This window comes from Canis lupus, chromosome 2 (genome assembly GCF_003254725.2).
Source record: "Canis lupus dingo isolate Sandy chromosome 2, ASM325472v2, whole genome shotgun sequence".
NCBI lineage: Eukaryota > Metazoa > Chordata > Mammalia > Carnivora > Canidae > Canis > Canis lupus.
Genome location: NC_064244.1, coordinates 9,824,391 through 9,844,925, shown reverse-complemented (window position 1 = coordinate 9,844,925; position 20,535 = coordinate 9,824,391). Strand labels below are relative to the sequence as shown.

Genomic DNA, 20,535 nt, shown 5'->3' with positions numbered 1-20,535 from the left:
CTTTGGTGCTCAATTTTACTGACCATTGGGACCATTAAAAAAGGTTAGGTCAAGTCAATTAGCCGTTGGATTTTTCCTTAGTTTACATATGTGTCACTTAGTGTGGGTTAAATTATCCTTGAATAATTAAAAATATACATACATGCACATTATAAACACATTTAATTTTTTTATTTTTTATTTTTTTTAATTTTTATTTATTTATGATAGTCACACACACACAGAGAGAGAGAGAGAGAGAGGCAGAGACACAGGCAGAGGGAGAAGCAGGCTCCATGCACCGGGAGCCTGACGTGGGATTTGATCCCGGGTCTCCAGGATCATGCCCTGGGCCAAAGGCAGGCGCCAAACCGCTGCGCCACCCAGGGATCCCATATAAACACATTTAAATTTCTATTCCATAAAATACTTAGTGCCTTCTTAGTTTATAATAAAAAGGAAAGCAAAACATTTCTTGACAATGTGAATTCTTAATTACCTGTATACACAAAGAGAAATAAGAAATTTGTATGTGATTGTTATCAGTATTATATTTAAAGTTTGGTTAACTCATGAAACACTAAATTGAAAAGTTGTCTTTCATTTTACATTTTAAAAAACAGTAAAGATATATAGTAGAAAGTAAGAATTTTAATCGTTTTTCAGTGCCTCAGGACTAGGATTACTTTCTGACCAGCAAAGACAAATATTTCTTCACCAACAGCAATTTCAGCAGTTGTTAAATTCTCAACAGCTCACACCAGTAAGTTCTTCCTTTTGATAATATTTGATTTTTATTAGGAGCAAGTGATCTAAGCCGTGATAGACATTCAGCATGGGTATAGACTTACCCACTTTGTGAAATAGCATAACCCAAAAATAGTTTGTCTTGCCATTTGGCATAGTCCACAACACCTACAATATTCACAAATATTAGAACACATACTGTGGTACTCTTGCAGACTCTGGTAATGTGGTGACATATAAGACTTTGTATTTTCATGGTGTTTCATTCTGACAGTGGAGGTGGACAGTAAACAAATGTCTGGTACTGAGAAGAAAAATAACAGGAGGATAAGGGAATAGAGGAACAGTGGGATGGAGGCCTTTTTGGAGAAGAGAGTCTTGCCTCTTTGAATAGGTGACTTTTGAACACCGACTTGAATAAAAGAAGGAACACAAATTTTTGACATGGGGGAATGGAAGAGCAGATTGGCAAAGACCGCCTGTGTGTGTGTTGTGAATACTAGAAAGAAGGTCGACATGACTATAGAATAAGAGAGAGGGTGATGCAGAGGAGAGAAAGTCACAGGTGGGCCTTGTTTGTCTGTGGCAGGAAATTTAGATTTTAAGTATGATGAAAGTAGATTTTAAGTATGATGCCATTAGTGATTTTTTTTAAAACACTTCTATTGTGGAAATTTTAAAATGTATCAAAATAGTGTATAGTATACTAGTTTTTTTGTTTGTTTTTAAAGATTTTATTTATTCATGAGAGACACAGAGAGGCAGAGACATAGGCAGGGGGAGAAGCAGGCTCCACGCAGGAAGCCTGTTGTGGGACTTGATCTTGGGACTCCAGGATCATGCCCTGGGCAAAGGGAGGCATTTAACCACTAAACCACCCAGGTGTCCCTAGTATGCCAGTTTTAATAATTTTCTTAATTGTAAAAATCTTGTTTCATATATCCTCACGTTTGCTTTCAGGATTATTTTAAAGAATTAATTGGAAGATTTGAACAGAATAGTGACATGATGACAATTCACATTTTTTAAAGATTGGCTTGGCTGTTGTATGGGAAATTGTATGTGTTGGGAGGGGAGATGGTAGCAAAAGGAGAAACAGGGAGGTTCTTGGAATAGTCCAGGTAGAAAATGTGGTGTCTTAAATAGCATGATAAATGTGGGGGGAAACTGTCTGGGATTGTGTATTTTGAAAATGGAACCAACAAGACTTGTTTTTCAGACATTCAGGGACACCTGGGTGGCTCAGCGGTTGAGCATCTGCCTTTGGCCCAGGTTGTGATCCTGGGGTCCTGGGATCAAGTCCCACATTGGGCTTCCCACAGGGAGCCTGCTTCTCCCTCTGCCTGTGTCTCTGCCTCTCTCTCCCTCCCTCTCTCTCTCATGAATAAATAAATAAAATCTGTTAAAAAAAAAAAAGAAAGAAGAAGAACCCTAAACAATTGGATGTTGAGTTTTACTGAGATTAGAAAAGCAGTTCTGGGGTAACCCGGGGGGTGGCTCAGTGGTTTAGCCCCGCCTTCAACCAGGGTGTGATCCTGGAGCCCTGGGATTGAGTCCCGTGTCGGGCTCCCTACATGGAGCCTGCTTCTCCTTCTGCCTGTGTCTCTGCCTCTCTCTCTCTCTCTTTCATGAATAAATAAAATCTTAAAAAAAAAAAAAAGTTCTGTCACAGACATACTGTGTGTGAGATGTGTGTATAGATGTTCAGATGACATGTGGCCCTGATCATTGTATGAGACGAGTCCAAGGAAAGGATGTAGTTGGAAATAAAAATTTGGGGTCATTGCTGCATATGTAATACTTAGATTTATAAAATTTTATGAGATCAGTAGGGAATGAAGACTGATGTCTGGAAGAGGAAAATAATCTAGTAAAGAATATGGGAAAAAAGTAGCCAGTGAATTAAGAGGAAGACTGAGAGAGTAGTGTCCTTGGGTCCATATGAAGAGAATGTTTCAGCGAAAGAGGAACTCAGCTGTGTAACATGCTTCTGGGAGGACAAATAAGGGTTGGCCATTGGATTTGGGCGTCTGGAGGTTTTGACAGTTGTAGTTTTGGTGAGAAGTAAAAACCTCCATGAATGGTTCAGAAGAAAATGGCAGGAGAGAAAGTGCATGTTGAATATTGGCAGCTCCAGATACTTCACTGTAAAAAGAGCAGAGAAATAAGCAGCTAATGAAAGAAAGACATGGTCTAAGAGCGAAGTTTTTATTCATTTTGAATATGACAGCATACATATATGTTGGTGGGAACATTTATGGTGCAGAAGAGAGGAAGGAAAACAGCAAAGTTCTTCAGCGGGGAGGGGAGGGGAGGGCAAGGCAGCATTCCAACGAAGAGGGCCAGGAAGAGCAGCTGTCAGAAGGTTTTTATGACAGAAGGTGGAAGAAACCCACTTTTAATGTTTTTAATTTTTTTTAAGATTTTATTTATTTATTCATGAAAGACCGAGAGAGAGGCAGAGACACAGGCAGAGACACAGAGAGAGAAGCAGGCTCCATGCAGGGAGCCCGATGTGGGACTCAATCCCGGGTCTCCAGGATCACGCCCTGGGCTGCAGGTGGCACCGATCAGCCACCCAGGCTGCCCTGTTTTTCATTTTTAAAATTAGAAATAAAGACATTGGCTGAGGGAGATAAGGATATTGGCGGTTAGAGGAGAGAGAAGAAAATGTAGAATAGATATCTTGGAGAAGAGAGAAAGAATTGATTAAGATTAGGGACACCTGAAAAAAAAAAAAAAGATTAGGGACACCTGGGTGGCTCGGTGGTTGAGCATCTGCCTTTGGCTAGGGTTATGATCCTGGGGTTCTGGGATCGAGTCCTGCATCGTGCTCACTGCTGGGAGCCTGCTTCTCTCTCTGCCTGTGTCTCTGCCTCTCTCTCTCTGTGTCTCTCGTAAATAATAAAATCTTAAAAAGATAAAAATAAAAGGGCAGCCCAGTTGGCTTAGGGGTTTAGCGCCTGCCTTCGGCCCAGAGCATGATTCTGGATTCCTGGGATCGAGTCCCACTTCGGGCTCCCTGCATGGAGCCTGCTTCTCCCTCTGCCTTGTGTCTCTGCCTCTCTGTGTCTCTCATGAATAAATAAATAAAAATCTTAAAAAAAAAAAAAAAAAAGATTGGTTGTGTGTGGTTTACATGCAGGGCCAGCCAGTGTCCCCTGGGACACTGGCTGGCCCTGCGTAATCATAAACTTAAAGCCAGATGGGTTGCTGTGGTTGTGCAACTTTCTCCAGCTCCATTTCCCTGGTGTACCTCATTGAGTTAGACTGCTTGGATAATGCACCATTTAATTAGCTCGGAGTTTCAGCCTTTGTTCATAATTTCTTTCTCAGTATCTCCCCGGGGCGCTTGACAGGCTCATTCTGTGTAGTGTTTGACTCCCAATCTTGGAGTTGTGAGGTGGAATCCCATGTTCGGTGTAGAGATTACTTAAAAATAAAATCTTAAAAAAAAAACTTTATAAATAAATAAAATATATCTACCTTTTTTTTTTTTTTTTTTTTTTTTTTTTACTTTAGTTAAAAATATCCTGAAAATACTTGTTTTGATTGTGGATCATTGTTCTCACTGTTACTGTTCTTATACTGGTATAAAGATAGATTATATATAAATTCTAATGCTTACACTAAAATGTGATCTTGTTTTCTTATCTTTTTCTCACCTTAATGTGAAGTACTAAAGTTCATTTTATGTGGCGTTCTTCCTCTTAATCAAGATTATTATTAGTATTAGTACATACAAATGACTCCTTTCTAGAACATGGTTCATTAAAAAGGTTGTAGCAAACACATTGTTGCTCAGAGACTGCAAGAATTGAAGTGGCTTAAAATTCTACCTTTTTGTCAGCCAAGGTTGTAGGGTGAAGTTTGTTCATTTTTAAAAGCATTGCATTTTCTTCTAAGCCATACCTACGTCTCCCAACTTAAGAAAAACTCCTGCTTGATAGTCCTCCCTGCCCCACCAACTGCTGCCCTCTTTTCCTGCACTGTCTTCTCCCAGGTGACCTTCATACTGCTAAGTCCAGTGGACAGTTGTTCTCCTTTTTACTTGATCTGGCAGCAGCATTTGACAGAGTTGATCACTCCCTCCTTGAAACACTTTCTTCCCTTAGCCTCCGTGTTCTTCCTGCCTAACCATTCATTCCTCTCTAGCCTCCTTTGCTCTTTACCTCAGCCTCTCACTTTTAGAGTATCATAGAATTTTAGGGATCTCCAGTCCTAGAGTTTCAAATACCATTCTCCAGTCCAGCTTAAATACGTGCACATTGGGATCCCTGGGTGGCGCAGCGGTTTGGCGCCTGCCTTTGGCCCAGGGCGCGATCCTGGAGACCCGGGATCGAATCCCACGTCGGGCTTCCGGTGCATGGAGCCTGCTTCTCCCTCTGCCTATGTCTCTGCCTCTCTCTTTCTCTCTCTGTGACTATCATAAATAAATAAAAATTAAAAAAAAAATTTAAATACGTGCACATGTTGCATCTTCAGGCCAGTCGCCTTTCTGGAATTTCGGACTTCTGCATCCACCTGCTTACTTGACATCTCCACTTGGGATATTTTTATAGATATTTCCAGCATAACGTTATATATCCAAAACTGAACTGCTCATCTATCACAAACCTGTTCCACACACAGTTTTGCCTACCTCAGCCACAGGCAACACCTACTTGTTAGTTGCTCGAGCCGAAAACCTCAGTCATCCTTCATTCTTGTGTGATGCCTCTCATTGAATCCAGCAAGAAGTCCCAAGTCAGATTGTGTCGCTCCTGGCTTAAAACCTTCTTCTGGTCTCCCACATTACTTTGAGTAAAAGCCAAAGTATTCATGGCTTCCCATCATGAGGCCCATATTCTTCCCTTGTCTCCAGCCTGCCCCTGGTCTCCTTGCTATTCCTTGATCACGCTGGGTGTGCTCCCACATAGCCTTTTAGCACTGGCTGTTCCATCTTCCATTCCCTCCTTGCCTCTTTGTCCAAGTGAGAACCATCCTGACCTATGTATCTGAGATTTCCACCTCCTGCTGTATTGTCTCCCACATACTCCTGTTCACTCTGATCCTTACCAATAATCCTTTCCTAACATTTTTGTTCATTGCTCTCTCTTCCCTTTAGGCTGAGCCACAGAGGGGCAGAGATTTTTCCCCTCACCGATATGTCTCAAAACAGTGCCTGACACATAGTAAACTCAAGAAATCAAATACATATTTGCTGCAAAGAATAGTCTCATAACTGGGAAGCCCCAGTGGCCCAGTGGTTTGGCATCGCCTTCAGCCTGGGGCGTGATCCTGGAGACCCCGGATCGAGTCCCACATTGGGCTCCCTGCATGGAGCCTGCTTCTCCCTCTGCCTGTGTCTCTGCCTCTTTCTCTCTCTCTGTCTCTCATGAATGGGTAAATAAAATCTTAAAAAAAAAAAAAAAAAAAAAAGAACAGTCTTATAACTACACCAAGGAAGCACTCTTTATTGGCATGAATGAGAACTTTATTTTATTTTTAAAATTATATTTATTCATGAGAGACACAGAGAGGCAAAGACGTAGGCAGAGGGAGAAGCAGGCTCCCTGCAGGGAGCCCAATGTGTAGGACTCGATCCCAGGACCCTGGGATCACAACCTGAGCCAAAGGCACATGCTCACCCATTGAGCCACCCAGGTGCCCCTGTGTGATGAGAGCTTTAAAAGTTACTTTTAATTAATTAAGTACCCAGAACTGGGAATGAGAATGGTTCACATTCTAATGGCAGATCCAGATAACTTGGGACTTCTAAGTTGCTGTTGCCCTTAATTATCATGAAAACCTAATTTGAATAGAGGGTCCTATAGTTGTTTGCCATGTTTTGAAAATAAGCCATTCACTAGTGATGGTTATTATGTAGTGCCATGTATTTTTCCAGATAAGATACTGGTTTTTCCTTCTTAGTGAGTGTGATTTATATTTAAATACCTAATATTAAACTAAAGGAGAAAATAGAGAAGTCAGGCTTTACTCACTGCCAAGTTCTGTGACTGGGCACTCATCTCCCCCATGCTTCTCCCTAAGGAACAGCATCAGGCCCTTCTGTATCAGCTAATGCAGCAGCATCACCACCAGCAGCACCACCAGCCTGAACTCCAGCAGCTACAGATCTCTGGGCCAACACAGATACCGATCAACAACCTCCTCGCAGGTACTCAGGCGCCACCACTGCACCCAGCTACCACCAACCCATTTCTCACCATCCATGGCGATAATGCAAGTCAGAAAGTAACAGTAAGTATCTTGGCTTTATTTTATCTAGTGAAATAATAAAAAGAATTTTATTGATTTATCAGAGATGACTGTCTCTTTAGCTTTTTCTTATTTTTTTTTAAGACTTTGTTAACACCTTAGTGATTAATCACCTGACTGTGACTAAGTTATTTTATTTTATTTTTTAATATTATTCCCCTGTTAATTTCTTCTTAAAAACCAGTTGTTTCAGCAGCTGGATATTGTAAACATGAAGGACCCAAGCCAATTTTATATATCCCCTAAGTATATTAGTTTAAATTTGTGCATATGGTTTGGGAGATGTTTTTTTTTTTTAATTTTATTTATATTTTTTTAAGATTTTATTTATTTATTCGTAGAGACACAGAGAGAGAGGCAGAGACACAGGCAGAGGGAGAAGCAGGCTCCATGCAGGGAGCCCGATGTGGGACCTGATCCAGGGTCTCCAGGGTCACGCCCTGGGCTGTAGGCGGCGCTAAACCGCTGCACCACCGGGGCTGCCCTGGGAGATGTTTTATAATTCACCACATTGGAAGTAAAAATGTATTTTAGTTATATAGTAGGTAGTATAGGACAGTCCATTCAAAAGATAATAGTTGGTGCTTTGTGAGGAACTTTGTTCAATTAATTTAATTATTAGAACCAGTCTAGATAATTTTGGTATATTTTCATTATTTTGCTTTAAAGTACTTTGTAAAACTGAATTATAGTTATAATAAAATTAATATATAAATTTTAGGGCACTCCAGTTACTCTGCTGGATTAATTTTAAAAAGGAAGTAAATAATAGTTTAAATGATTAATTTCATTTAAGTGCTAGCCTCTTAGCCTTTTAATGTACCAGTTAAGATACAATAAAAATGGATGCAGGAACAGTGTACTATATATCTAATAGTGCACATTTTAAGGCTGTTTCTTTCTGTTAATTCTCCCCTTCAATTAGGTCTACTTTACTGGAGTATAAGTGTTTCCCCTAAATTCGAGTTCAGGGCAGAACCCTGTTAGAGGAAGGATATTGGGATATAGAATGGAGACTGGACATCAGGAAAAGGAAGAAGGGAAAGAATGAGGTGGGAGACTTGGCAAATCACAGTGTGAAAGGTCACAATGTTTGCGATTTCCCATTACTTTGAAAGCTTGCTTTTTATTGTGCTGTTAGTCTTCAGAAACTTTAGTTTGTATTGGTTCAAAATACAGGGTTATAAAAAAAAAACAAAAACAAAATACAGGGTTACTGGTTTTCATCAACTCTTCAATGGCTTTGTTTGCCACACTGTCTCTTGACTTCCTAATTGTGAACACTGTCACTATCAGAAACCTCATCCCCTCTGCAGTGTTTTAAAGACATGGGAAATTTCAGTGAGTCTGTATTAATTTAGGAACTTTTTTATATTGTTTTTTCCTCTCAAAATGTTTTCTTGTGTTAAAACCAAATTACAGGCATACCTTGGAGATAGTGTGGGTTCAGGTCCACACTATTGCAATAAAATAAATACTGTAATAAAGCAAGTCAAGTTAATGTTTGTTTCCCAGTGCATATAGAAATTACATGTACACATCCTGTAGCCTAAGTGTGCAAAAGAATTAGGCCTAAAAAAACAAAGTATATAGCTGAATTAAAAAATGCTTTTTATTGCTAAAAAAATGCTAACCATCATCTGAACTTTCAGTGAGTTCTAATCACTGATCACAGATCCCCATAACAAATATAATAATAAGAAAAAGTCATTCTTGCAATATTGCAAGAATGACTAAAATGTGACATGGAGATACGAATTGAGCAAATGCTGTTGGAAAAGTAGTACCAGTAGACTTGCTTGACACAAGGTTGCCACCAACCTTCATTCAATTTGGGGGGGAATGGAATAAAGTGAAGCACAATAAGACAAGGTCTGCCATACTTACAAACTACCTTTTCCTGAGTTATACAGTATGCAATATGTTTTTTGTTTTTGTTTTTTGTTTTTTTTGCAATATGTTTTTAAATGGAAAACTACAATAACAAATATAAAAAATCAAGCAGTATTAACTATCTAATGGGAGAAAAGCAAGGCTGGGAAATAATATTTATAGGTACCCCACTATATATCAGGCATCTTCTTTAGATAACAATAGTAGACATAATTTCAGTCTTTAAAGGACTTTAAAGTTTTTTTTATAGATTAGTAAAAGGAGACTCAAAGAGGTTAAACTTCCTCATGTGGGACTGAACCCATGACTTTCTTAGTCCACTAAAAATTCATTTTCCACAATACCATGTTACTGCTTCTGTGGAAATATCAATCTGGGGGATGATGTCTATACCTGTTCTCCATGAGTTCTGTCCTCCAGATGGGCACATCTGTCTTCATAAACTGCTCAAATTAATATAAAGCAGCTGATGATGTTTACTAGTAAACTCACATCTTTATATTGTACTGAAGAGTAGTCGTGCAAACTTGTAGAAAACAATTGAATAACTATATGTGCCCCTTTTGTCTCTGTTATAATGCCAGTTTAGGGGAAGATTACAAGTGTGGGTCACACATTTATTTACCTAATGCCTTCGATTTTGTTTAACTGCAGAGACTTAGTGATAAAACTGGGCCTGTCACTCAAGAGAAAAGTTGACACTTGAGAAACCTTTAGAAACGGCCTCTCCTGCTGCTCTAGCACTTCATCTGGCTGCCATTGCAGCCTCCTACACCTATGAAGAAATGCGACAAGAAATGAACTGCACAACAAAGGATTAATTGCCACAAGGACTTTCTTGTAAGGCTTTGATTAATTTTCTTGTTGCTTTGTTGCACTGAAATGGAATTCCCGTATATCCCCCATCCCTCAACCCAGATTTTTTTGAACTTTGAAAAAAAAATTTAATAACTAACTTTTGTCAATGAAATAATTTACATGCAATGAATATTTCAACCTAAGAGGAATTTAATATAGTTGGTGCACAACTAATTTTGTTATAAATTGGAGAGACAAACAGCAAAACTAAAGACTTGTTCCATTTATAAACTTTGATTTTGTTGTACAAGTTGGAATATGAAATATAATCTTTTCGTTTGGGTTACAGTATGCTTGCTCTGTGAGTCAGATCTTAAGACAAATTTTAAGGAACTGTCCTATTTCTTCTATTGGAGTTTTATTGGTTAAGTATTGCAAATTAATAGGTCATCAACTGGGATTTGGCAATCTTTGTTATAAATTTTTTTTTTATATAATGGGATTTGGCCAATTTTGGTAATCAAGTTAGGATGGTAATGTCTGCTTCTGCTAAAGGTAATTTTCCTTTGCTAAATACTTTTTTTTTTTTTTTTTTATAAAAGTGCTAAGACCTACTCATATTTTAAAGTAACTATTCATATTTTGATTTAAGTGAGTTCTAAGGCTGCTGGGGGAACCAGATCAATTCAAAGTGAAAGATTTCTTTCAGAAAGAGGGGCCGCTCTGGAAACTGCTGGTAGGGTTTGGCCTGAATCAAGTGCCTGTTAGTAGTACCTCCATTGTGTTGAAATGGCTCTAGACAGCTGAGCTTGCACTATCGTCAGTCCTTGTACGTACGTAGTAGGGATAGTCAGTGTTGCACCAGCAGCCTTCCCCATGGTTCTGCCTTTATTAAAAACTTTCTATGCCACTGTAGATAGCTCAGGCAAAACTATTACCTGGGTATTTATCCACTAATGAGTCACAAGAAAAATGAGTGGATTTGGTAAGGTGTTTTTTTTGTTTTTTGTTTTTTTTTTTTTGTTTTTGTTTTTTTTTTTTTTTTATTTAAACAACTTCCCATTTACTGACAGTGATTTCAAACAAACAAGCAAAATGACTACAGTTCCTGAAACAGGTGAAATCTGTATTTACAGACCTTACACTTTGGGTAGCCACACTCCTGGTGTGACAGTATGACAGAGTATAAATTGAACAATTGGAGATGTAATCATTGAACTGTTCTTAAATGTGTGAATTATTAGTGGAAAAGACCCAGCTGTAATTAGACCTCCACTGTGTACTTAGCTGGAAGAACATGTTAATTCTGCAATATGTCTCTTGGTTAAACATTGCACAGTTCTTACCTCATTTCTGTAAATAAGGTTTTGTGAATCTGTTTTGTATTGTGAAAAATTCATAAGATAACATTGATATTTTGATTTGTAATATTTCTAATTGGTAGATTTAATTGAAAAGTAAAATTAATTTATTTTTATATGTTCAGGGGAATTTTAAAGAAAGTCAAATCTTTTGTAGATAATTAAAAAAAATCGGTGTGGTTTATTTTACGTATTTAACCCACTGGTTATTATTCTGTAACAATTTGTATAAATGGTAAATTTTGAATGTGTTGTTATTTTACCTAGATGTAAAATTCCACATGTATTAAAGAAAATGTACAAAGTTTTTGTTAATAAAATTTAATAATGTTTATAACTCTATGCTATTCCTTTTTCCAGTTTAAGATATAATTGACATACAGTACCATGTAAGCTGAAGGTATACATAATGATTTGACTTACATGTATTATGAAATGATTACCACAGTAAATTTAGTCAACATCCATCATCTCATGCAGATACAAAAACAAGAGAATGAAAAAAATTTTCTCCCTTGTGATGAGAACTCAGTATTTACTCTAATTAACAACTTTCAAATTATCATACAGCAGTGCTAACTGTCTTCCTAACTAATTTATTTCATAATTGAACATTTTTACCTTTTGACCACATTCATCCAATTCTCTCTCATCCCAGCCCTGTCCTTTGGTAACTGCAAATCTGATATTTAGGTGTTAGTTTTTCTTAATCTCTCTCTTTTTTAATAGATTGCACTTGTGAGATCATGAGTATTTGACTATATCTGTCTGACTTATTGCACTTAGTGTAATGCCCTCAAGTTCCATCCATGTTGTCACAAACAGCACAGTTTCCTTTTTCTTTATGGTTGGGCACTATTCCATGTTATACATATGTAATATATATGATATATATATTATATACCATATGTGGAGCGTGTATGCGTGTATGCCCCAGTCTCTTTATCCATTCATGTTTCCGTGGACATTTACGTTATTTCCATGTCTTGGCTATTATGAATAATGTTACAGGGAACATGGGGGTGCACCTATTTCTCTGACAATGTTTTTATTTCCTTCAGAGATGTTACCAAAGGTAGGATTGCTGAACCATAGAGTAGTTCTATTTTTAACTTTTTGAGGAACCTCTACTGGCTCTCCATAGTGACTATACCAATTTACACTCCCACCAACAGTGCACAAGGGTTTCCCTTTTTCTACTTCCTCACCAGCATTTGTTCTTGTCTTCTTAATAGTGTCCATTCTGACAGGTATGAGGTGATATTTCATTGTGGTTTTGTTTTGCGTTTCCTTGATGGTTAGTGACATTGAACACCTTTTCATGTACCTGTTGGCCATGTGTATCATCTTGAGAAATATGTCTGAGTCCTTTGCCCATTTATTTTTCCTTTGCCCATTTTTTGATTGGATTGTTTGGGGAGGTTATTTTTTTGTTTTTGTGTTTGTGTCTTCTATTGAGTGGTTGAGTTCTTTATATACTTTGGATATTACTAACCTTATCTGATACATGGCTTACAAGTATGTTCTTTCATTCTATAGGTTATCTTTTCAGTTTACTAATGGGGTTTTTTGCTCTGCAAAAGCTTTTAAATTTGATATAGTCTTTTAAAAATTTTGTTGCTTGTACTTACTTCTGGTTTCATATCCAAAAAATCATTGCCAAGACCCATGTCAAGGAGTTTTCTCCCCGTGTTTTCTTCTAGGAGTTTTATAGTTTCAGGTGTTACAATTAATAAGTCTTTAATTCATTTCAAGTTACTTATTGTGAGTTGTGTAAGGTAGGCATTCAGCTTTACTCTTTTACATGTGAATATCCAATTTTCTTAGCACTGTTATTTAAGAGACTCTTTTCTTCATTCAGTATGCTTGGCTCCTTTGTGAAATACTAGTTAATCATATATACTTGGTTTTATTAGTAGGCTCTTCATTCTGTTCCATTGATCAATGTATCTGTTTTTAGGCCAGCCGTATTGTTTTCATGAGTATAGCTTGAGGGGCACCTGGGTGGCTCAGTGTGTTAAACATCTGCCTTTGGTTCGGGTCATGATCCCAGGGTCCTGGGATCAAGCCCCGCATCAGGACCCCAGCTCAGTAGGGAACCTGCTTCTCCCTCTCTCCTTGCTCATGCTCACTTTCATACTCTCTCTCAAATAAATAAATAAAATATTTAAAAAATAATAATATAGCTTGAAATCAGGAAGTATGATGCTTCCCATTTTGTTCCTTGTCAAGATTACTTTGGCTATTCAGGGTCCTTGTGGTTAAATAATGGATTTTAGATTTTTTTTTTCTACTTCTATAAAAAAATGCCATTGGAATCTTGATAAAGATTATACTAAATCTGTATATGGCTTTGGGTAGTATGGACATTTTAACAATATTCTTCCAATCCATGAATATGGGATACCTTTCCATTTATTTTGTCTTCTTTAATTTCTTTCATCAGTGTCTTATAGTTTAGAGAGACCTAAGTGTAGAGAACTTTTACTTCCTTTGTTAAATTTATGTCTAAGTATTTAGGCATAAGTACTTAAGATTTTGATGCTATTGTAAATGGGATCATTTTATTTCTTTTTCATATAGTTTGTTGTTACTGTGTAGAAATGCTATTGACTTTTTTTTTTTTTGAAAGTATGTGTGCATGCAAGTAGGGAGGGGACAGAAGGAGAGAGAGAATCTTAAGCAGACTCCATGCACAGGGTTGAGCCCCACGTGGAGCTTGATCTAATGACCCTGAGCTGAAATCAAGAGTCAGACACCTAACTGACTGAGCCCCTCAGACACCCTGAAAGTCTACTGATTTTTGTATGTCAATTTTGTATCCTTTAACTTTACTGAATTCATTGATTTGATCTAATAGTTTTTGGTGGAATCTAGGATGCACAATACTATCTTGAATAGGAGTGGTAAGAGCATCTTTGTCCTGTTCCTAATCTTAGAAGAAAAGCTTTCAACTTGTTCCCATTGAATATGACTTTAGCTGTGGACTTGTCATTTATGGCCTTTATTAAGCTGAGGTACATTTCCTCTGGTGAATTGGTTAAGAGTTTTTATCATGAATGGATGTCAAATTTTGTCAGATGCTTTTTTTGCCTCTATTGATATGGTCCTATGATTTTTTTTCTTTCATTCTATTAATGGGATGTATCACCTTGACTTATGGGTATATGTTGAACCATCCTAGGTATAAATCCTACTTGATCATGGTGAATGATGCTGAATTAGATTTGCTAGTATTTGCATCTGAATTCATCAGGGATATTGGCCTGTAGTTGTATTTTCTTGAAGTGTCCTTTCAGACTTCAGTATTGGGGTGATGCTGGCCTCATAAGGTGAGGTGAGTTTGGGAGTATTCCTTCCTCTTTGATTTTCTTGGTAAGAGTTTGAGAAGGATTATTGTTAATTCTTTTAGATATTTGGTAAAATTCACCAGTGAAGCTATCTGGCCTCGGACTTTTCTTTGTTGGGAGATTTTTGATAACTGAATCAATCTTACCAGTAATTGGGCTATTCAGGTTTTTTATTTCTTTCTGATTCAGTCTTGTTAGATTTTTAGGTTTCTAAGAATCTTTCCATTTCTTCCAGGTAGTCCAGTTTGTTGGTTCATAATAGCTTTTTATGATCCTTTGTATTTCTGTGATGTCAGTTGTGGTATCTTCATTTATAATTTTGTTGAATTGGGTCTCTTTATTCCTTGGTTAGTATAGCTAAAATTTGTCAACTTTTTTTTATCTTTTCAAAGAACCAACTTGTAGTTTAGTTCATTTTTTTTCTCTTGCTTTCCTGTTCTCTGTTTCATTTATTTCTGCTCTAATCTTTATTATTTCCTTCCTTCTGCTAACTTTGGGCTCAGTTTGTTCTTTTTCTAGTTCCTTGAGGAACTAGAGTTAGGTTGTTTGAGATCTTTGTTTCCTAATGTAGGTGTTTATTGCTATGAACTTACCTCTTAGAACTCCTTTTGCTGCATCCTGTAAGTTTGGTTATGTTTTGTTTCCTTTTTTATTTCAAGCAACTTAAATCTCTCCTTTGGGGGTGCCTGGGTGGCTCAGTCCGTTAAGCATCTGACTCATCTCGGCTCAGGTCTTGATCTTGGGGTTGTGCAGTCAAGCCTCCATGTTGGGCTCCATGCTGGGCATGGAGCCTACTCAAAAAAAAAAAAATTTCTCTTGAATCATTGGTTGTTCAGGAGACTGTTATATAATTTCCATTTATTTGTGAGTTTTCTAGTTTTTTCCTGTTAATTTCTAGTTTCATACCATTGTGATAAGAGGATATACTTGGTATGATTTCAGTCTTCTTAAATTTGCTAACACTTGTTTTGTGGCCCAACATATCATGTGTCCTAGAAAATGTTCCATGTGTGCTTGAGAAGAATGTATATTCTGCTGTTGTCAGAAATTTATATGTCTGTTAGGTCCATTTGTTCTCTCGTGTTGTTCTTATCTGTTGTTTTCCTTATTGATTCTCTGTAGGAATTATCTATGTTGAGAGTGGTATATTAAAGATCCAATTATTGTACTGCTGTTTGTTTCTTTTAGTCTGTTAGCTTTTGCTTTACATTTTTAGGTGCTCTGATGTTAGGTACATAAATATTTACAGTTGTTACATCTACTTGATGGATTGATCCCTTTGTCACTATAATGATCTTCTTTGTTTCTTATTACCATTTTAAAAAAAGATTTTATTTATTCATAAAAGACACATGGAGAGAGATGTAGGCAGGAGAGAAGCAGGTCCTTGGGATCATGACCTGAGCTGAAGGCAGATGCTCAACCACTGAACCACCCAGACATTCCTGTTATTACCATTTTTAATGTCTGTTTTGTCTGATGAAACTATAGCTACTCTTGCTTTCTTTGGTTTTGGTTATTGTTTCTTGAAATAACTTTTCTATTTCTTCACGCAGTCTATGTGTGTATGTCTTTAAGGCTAAAGTGAGTCTCTCCTAAACAGCATGCAGTTGTATCTTTTTTAGTCCATTCAGCCATTCTACTTACTTCAATTGGAGAATTTAATCCATTTAAGGTTATTGATGTTATAGTTTGATTTATTGTATTGTATTCTATTGCAATATTGTTTATTAAGTAACAAGATTATTGTAGTCACAGTTACTTTCACTGTTTGCTTTTTAACTTTTAAACTTGAGTTGTAAGTGAATTTCACACCATATTACGGAATCTTTCATTATAGATTTACCATTACCAATGAGTTTTCTACTACCTTTTAATGTTTTTATGATGTTCATTAGTATCCTTTTGCGCTTACAGAACTCCCTTTAGTATTTGTTGGAAGGCAAGTGGTGTTCCATCTGCTTTGGTTGTGAAAAGTCTTTATTCTCTCCTTCATTTTTGAAGGAGAGCTTCACCAAGTGTAGAATTCTTGGTTGATGGTTATTTTGTTTCAATATTTTGTATATGTCATCCTATTCTCTCCTGGCCTGAAATGTTTCCTTTGAGAAATCTGCCTAGAGTCTAATAGGGTTTCTGTATGTAACTTCTCTCTTATGTACCGCTTTTCCGTCTTTCCTTTTATTGCTTTCAGAATTCTTTGTATTTGTCTTCTAATGATTTAATCATAATGTGTTTTGGTGTAGCCTGATTCAAGTTCAACCGAATCAAGGATTTGGGATCCTTTGGGACTTGGGGATCTGGGTATCATTTGTCTCCCCAGGTTTGGGAAGTTTCCACCATTACCATATACTTTCTCTTTCTCTTCTCCTGGAATTCCCATGTGAGGAAGACTCTGGTCTTAAGTCATCTGGTGCCCCAAGTTCTCTGATCGAAGGGGGCTACTGGGTTTGTCCTGTAGACAGTTGGCTCTGCCTACTGCAGGGTTGCTGCGCCATGCTGCTTTCCAGTCGTTCTGACCAGGCTTTCTGTTCTGGTGGGGCCGGGAGCTGTACTTCTCTGTGGGCCGGCCTGTGGGCTGCACTCCCCTGCCTGGGCGGACCTGGAGTGCCTGTCCCAGTCACCCTCCCGGGTGTTCCCGCCAGGCTGTAGGGTTGGGAAGGGCTAGGAGCTACTACTCTCAGCCATGGGGTGGGGGGGTGAGGGGCTAAGAAAAAGCTCCCCTGCCTGGGCCGAGTGGGGGACCTGACTGCGAGCCAGGCAGAGCTGTGTGTGGTCTCTCCAGCCAGTACACTCCCGAGGTGCCACTTTTTATGGATGGTCCACTCCACCTGCTGTACTCTCGGCTTGAGCATTTCTGGGCCACACAGCTTCTGGGTGTCCTGGCCAGACTCCCTCGGCTCAGGTGATTGGGAGCCGCACGCAGGGGTGGGTGAGGCTGTGAGTGAGCTCCCCTACCTGGCATCGAGAGACCGAGGGCTGTACTGGGCAGCAGTGAAGCCTGAGCGCGGCAGAGAGGCCTCCAGGGCTTCTGTTCAGGGGCTGCAGGTAAGCGTGTGGGGGCCCAGGTGCTGGGTCTGCAAGTGCGGCCGCACCTCTGAGACCAATGCCGGTGGTTGAGCCCGCGAACTCCTCTGCAGGTCCCTTGGGCTGGAAGCGGAGTAGGGGTTTCTGGGAGGTGCCCGCAGTGCTTCCCAGCCCCACTGACGCTTGCCCTGGGCTCTTCCACCCGGAGGGCCAGGGGCTCCGGGGAGACCTGTGAGCGGCCGTGCAGGCCTGAGCAGGGCCACACGGGGGGCTGCTTCTCCTGCCTCCCCGCGGCCTCCTCGGCCTCTGGGGCAGGGCTGACCTGGGCACCAACCCCCCCTGCGCCCCCGCCCCACATTCTACGATGCTCTTCCCGGTGTCTTATTCTTGAATAATTGTTAGTTGTTATGAGGGGTGAAGTCAGGCAGGGCCTAGGGCACCAGCTGGGTGACAGTGGTGTGTGTCACTCTGGTTAGGAGGGAATGAGGGCCATGAGGAGTGTCGGTGCCTCCTGGGCCAGTTTGTTCCCCACGTCTTGGGTGTGCTTTGTGCTTTGGGGGATTCATCTTGGAGTTAACTGGTTTTGCTCCCAGTAAACTTGATACAAAGTTGGAAATTCTGCAGCGCAAACTGACCTCGTGTTTACATCTGGAGAACCATTACCTCCGGTGCACGCGGAAAATTGCCATAATGTAAAGGAGAGGAAAATAATTACAGTGGAGCTAAAAGGGAAATAAATTCCAGATGAGATCATTAATTCTAGCACATTAATAAGGTAGCGTTCATACTGGGTAAAGACTGAATTCCTCTTGATGTAGTTAGCCTTAACCAGAGTCATTTAGATGCAAGAGAAATTTAAACGTACTTAGTACTTAGTGTGCAGGCTGCCGGCCTGCACGGAATCAGCTGTGGTGCTCGGCTGGTGCCCCGAGTGCCCGGGCCGGTGCGATGGGCTCTGGGTCATCAAGAGTTGAGTCAAGGAACACTGGTTCTTGCCTTTTTGTTCAGTTTAGGTTCTTGGAGAGACTTCCTTGTCTATCCACAAATGGAAAACACCTGATTCTGGAAAGTCTCATCTCTGATAGCACTGAGGAATGTCACTCCTCTAAAATGATGGATGATTGGTCAACTCCTGCCTCCATTTCCCACTCTTGGAGCAATCTCCAAAACCCTACATGGCCATGCAGATTTTCCTTCCTGAAAAGTGTGCCATTCACCACAGCCGTGTATGTGTATAGTGTATCTGAGTGTCACTACACTCAGCCCCTGTGGGCTGCTGGGGACACTGTTATGTGTTGGCCTGCATGTAGTTTTTAAATTACCAGTTATCATGGCCACTTTTCTAAATGTTTGAAATCTAGAAAAAGAAAGGAAATGTCTCATTTACTCCCATACTTCTACCGGCAATTTTTATATTAAAATATACACAGCCAATATTCCTATTTCTATGTGTACTCTTCCTATAGAGGTGAATCCTGGTAGACACATAATTTTATGCCCTGCTTTTGTCACTTAAATATAAAGTGACAAATACTTGAAACATTTTAGAAACTGAACTTGGTACCTGCTGTAACTCAGCGATTGTCTGGGTCAGATGCGCAGTTTTCCTGAGTCCTGCCTGACCTGTTCAAGTGTCAGGTCAGGGAGTCATCTTTATAGGAGCCTGGCCTCTTCTACAAAGGATATTTTTTGATGACCAGTTTTTTGGGCCCACAGCTTGAAACCCTCATTATTACCAGCAAATCTTCCAAAGGAAAGCCGTGCTTTTGGCCAAGGCCTACTCCTGACACCATCCAGGTATCTGTGTACCTTTGCCGGGGGGAGAGGCCTTGCCCAAGTGGTTGTCCCCGTAGCAGCTCCATAGGTGTCATCTCCTTTGTTTCAGGGGAAGGTCCCTGGAAATTGGGGGGTGGGGAGAAGGCAGGACAGCGAGGGGCATGCTGCGGGAGCCGCACAGCGCTGTGGGGACAGGTCTCGGGGGTGTGAGGGGGGTGTGAGGTTTAACATTGGTATGGGGCGGCCCCAGGACACGAGGTGGGAAGGGTGCTGTGGGTCCGTGAGAGGACGCGGAGGGGCAGGCGGTCCTGGGAGGCGGGTCCCTGAGTGCCGGGGCAGGTGGCAAGGCCGGACGGGCCGGTGACGGGCCGGCTCCCAGGGGAGGCAGGCGGGGAGGGGAGTCCGAGGGCAGAAGTCTATTCTGCCGTCGGGGGCCAAAGACAGTCGCCGGGTAACCTCTCCCGGTGTGTCGCCCCTTCGGTGGCTGGGTCATCACTGAAGATCCTCGAACCCCTGAGTGGCTTCAAGTGACTCGAGGTCACTCGTGGGCTTTGGGACACGGTGCTTGCCAGGGGTTCTTGGAGGGCAGGCGAGCTGCAGCGAGGCCACCCGCGAGCCCCGCAGCCAACTCCGCCCCGCCGAGCCCGCCCCGTCTCCCCCGCGGCCTACCCGGCGACGGCGACGCCCGAGGTGAGCGGGTCTGGGCCCGGCTCCTGGCACAGCGCCCCCCTCAGCCCTCGCCGAGGGCTCCCCGCGCCCCGCTCGCCGGGCCCTGCGGGTGTGTGGCCCCCGCGGGCCCGGGGCCGAGCCCCCCCTCGGGCTCAGTGCGCCCCGACGCCGCGGAGGGGCCGGGAGCACCTGCCGGCCTGGGAAGCGAACCGCTTGGGGGGACCGGGTCAGGTCCCAGGGCTGGGCCGGGGAGGACAGGCCCGCTGGGTCTCCAGGGAGGGGGACGGGCCAGGCAGAGGGCCTGTGGCAGCGAGGGGGAGGTTCTGGGGCCAAAGCGCTGATGGACCTTGGCGCGGGGTCCGGGCCGAGCTTGAGCCGCACCGTCTGTCGCTCGGCGGGGCCCTGGTTCCGTGGGGGGCCGGGATCCCCCGTCGGCCCCCGGGTGCGGCCGGCCAGGAGCCCGGAGCCCGGAGCCCGTGCGGAGGCCTCGGGTCCCCCGCGGGGGCGCCCTGCGTTGTTCACACGAGCTTCACTCCAGGAGGAGCTGGGGGCCTCGCAAGGGCAAGGTCGAGGGGCGGCGCGGCGCTCTGGGTGTTGGGGCCGAAGGGGGCCCGAGGGCGCCTTGGGGCCGTGGGGACTGAGGGGCGGGGGGGCAGGGCTGGGCTGACCTGGGGGCG

At 41.5% G+C, this 20,535-nt stretch overlaps 1 protein-coding gene across 25 annotated transcripts in view; it reads left to right on the top strand.

Moving 5' to 3' along the window:
• The window catches only part of MLLT10 (MLLT10 histone lysine methyltransferase DOT1L cofactor), a 251,054-nt gene extending 239,678 nt beyond the window's left edge, over positions 1-11,376 (top strand). For 24 of the 25 annotated variants that reach the window (XM_025463999.3, XM_025463995.3, XM_025463992.3 and 21 more), the window contains 3 exons: positions 646-742; positions 6,760-6,969; positions 9,535-11,376. In XM_025463999.3, coding sequence (XP_025319784.2) covers positions 646-742; positions 6,760-6,969; positions 9,535-9,579 — 352 coding nt within the window. In that variant the 3' untranslated portion in view covers positions 9,580-11,376. Of the gene's footprint in view, positions 1-645; positions 743-6,759; positions 6,970-7,912; positions 8,040-9,534 lie in introns of all 25 variants that reach the window. The other variant, XM_025463993.3, reaches the window with a different exon arrangement.
• Positions 11,377-20,535: the final 9,159 nt, after the last annotated feature.